General features: G+C 39.8%; 1 protein-coding gene across 1 annotated transcript in view; it reads left to right on the top strand.

Moving 5' to 3' along the window:
- Positions 1–408: 408 nt before the first annotated feature.
- LOC106012134 (alpha-tocopherol transfer protein-like) overlaps positions 409–1,433 on the top strand; it is a gene marked incomplete at its 5' end in the record, with an annotated part of 4,766 nt that continues 3,741 nt past the window's right edge. Inside the window, 1 exon segment of the mRNA XM_013084064.2 lies at positions 409–642. Coding sequence (XP_012939518.1) covers positions 409–642 — 234 coding nt within the window.

Raw genomic sequence — 1,433 nt, 5'->3', positions numbered from 1 at the left:
GGGTCCTTTCCTTGGACTAAACATTCGCAGAGATTGTTCTGATCCCATATGATTCCTTGTTTTGTTTTTGTGGTTGTTTGTTTGTTTGGTGTGGGGAAGGGGGTTGCGGGGATTGTTTTGGGTTTGTTTGTTTGTTTTTGTTTTTATTGAGTGTTGTTTTTTTTTCCTCCTAGAACTAAACACAGAGTCACTTGCACCGACCGATTGTTCTGACCCGATATGATTCCTGTGTTTTGTTGTTGTTTGTTTTTGTGTTTGTTTTTGATTATGTTTGTTTGTTTGTTTTTTGGGGTATATTTTTTTAGCTTGTTTTTTTAGGGCGGGGGTGTTTATGTTTTTGAGCTAGTTTGTTTTTTTATTTTTGTTTTTGTTTTGTTTTTTTAGTGGGGGGTTTTCTCTCTCTCCTAGGACTAAACGCTCGCACAGACGTCTTGTACCTCCTCCCACCTCTACGGGCCAGCAAGTACGACCAAGATCGCGCCTTCACGCTAGTCACTAACCTGTACAAGATGAAGAGGAAGAGACCGGACCTGTTCCAACATCTGAAGCCGTCGACCGTTCGTGACGTCATCGACAGGGGCGTGTGTGAGGTGCTGGAGCAGAGAGACAGCGAGGGGTGTAGGGTGGTCCTCATGAGAATAGGTACCGTAATGGGTTTCATTGTTAGGGTTAATCAAGTAAAGGGAATACGTAATGGTCTTTATGAGCCATGATTTTGTGTAGGCAAAAGTAATAGTCATTATGAGGGCCATTATGTTTATGAGTTAAGTAACGGTCATTATGAGAATAGGTAAGTACTGGGCATTGCTAGGTTTAATTAATTAAGTAATGAGAGTAAATAGTGGTCCTAATGAGCCATAATTTTGTGTAGGTAAGAATCACTATGAGAGTAGATATTGACCATTATGTTTACGAGGTCATTATGAGTTAAGTAATGGTCATTATGAGTTAAGTAATGGTCATTATGAGTAAAGTAATGGTCAATGTGAGGGTAGGTAATGGTCATTATGACGGTAAATAGTGATCATTATGAGGTTAGGTAATGGTCATTGTGAGGGTAGGTAATGGTCATTACTGGTCGTTATGAGTTAAGTAATTGTCATTATGAGCTTAGATGATTGTCATTATGAGGTTAGGTAATGGGGATCGATAATGAACATGTTGAGGTAAGGTAATAAGTGCGGGGGGGTGCTAACAGTCAACATATTGAGTAAACGCTCAAATATTTAGGCCCGAGAGCAGTCATGGGCAAACTTCAAAAACCAATAATTTCTTCAGTCTGGTCCACGATTCTGCACAGTAATAAGATAAGATAAGATAAGATAAGATAAGATAAGATATTTATTTTCAAAATCCTGGCACATTGGTTTGATTTGGTGTTTCATCTCACGCGCGCGCACACGCTCACACACACACACACGCACACACACACA

Source organism: Aplysia californica, unplaced genomic scaffold (assembly GCF_000002075.1).
Source record: "Aplysia californica isolate F4 #8 unplaced genomic scaffold, AplCal3.0 scaffold00270, whole genome shotgun sequence".
Classification (NCBI taxonomy): Eukaryota; Metazoa; Mollusca; class Gastropoda; order Aplysiida; family Aplysiidae; genus Aplysia; species Aplysia californica.
This window is presented reverse-complemented; position numbering and strand designations above follow the sequence as displayed.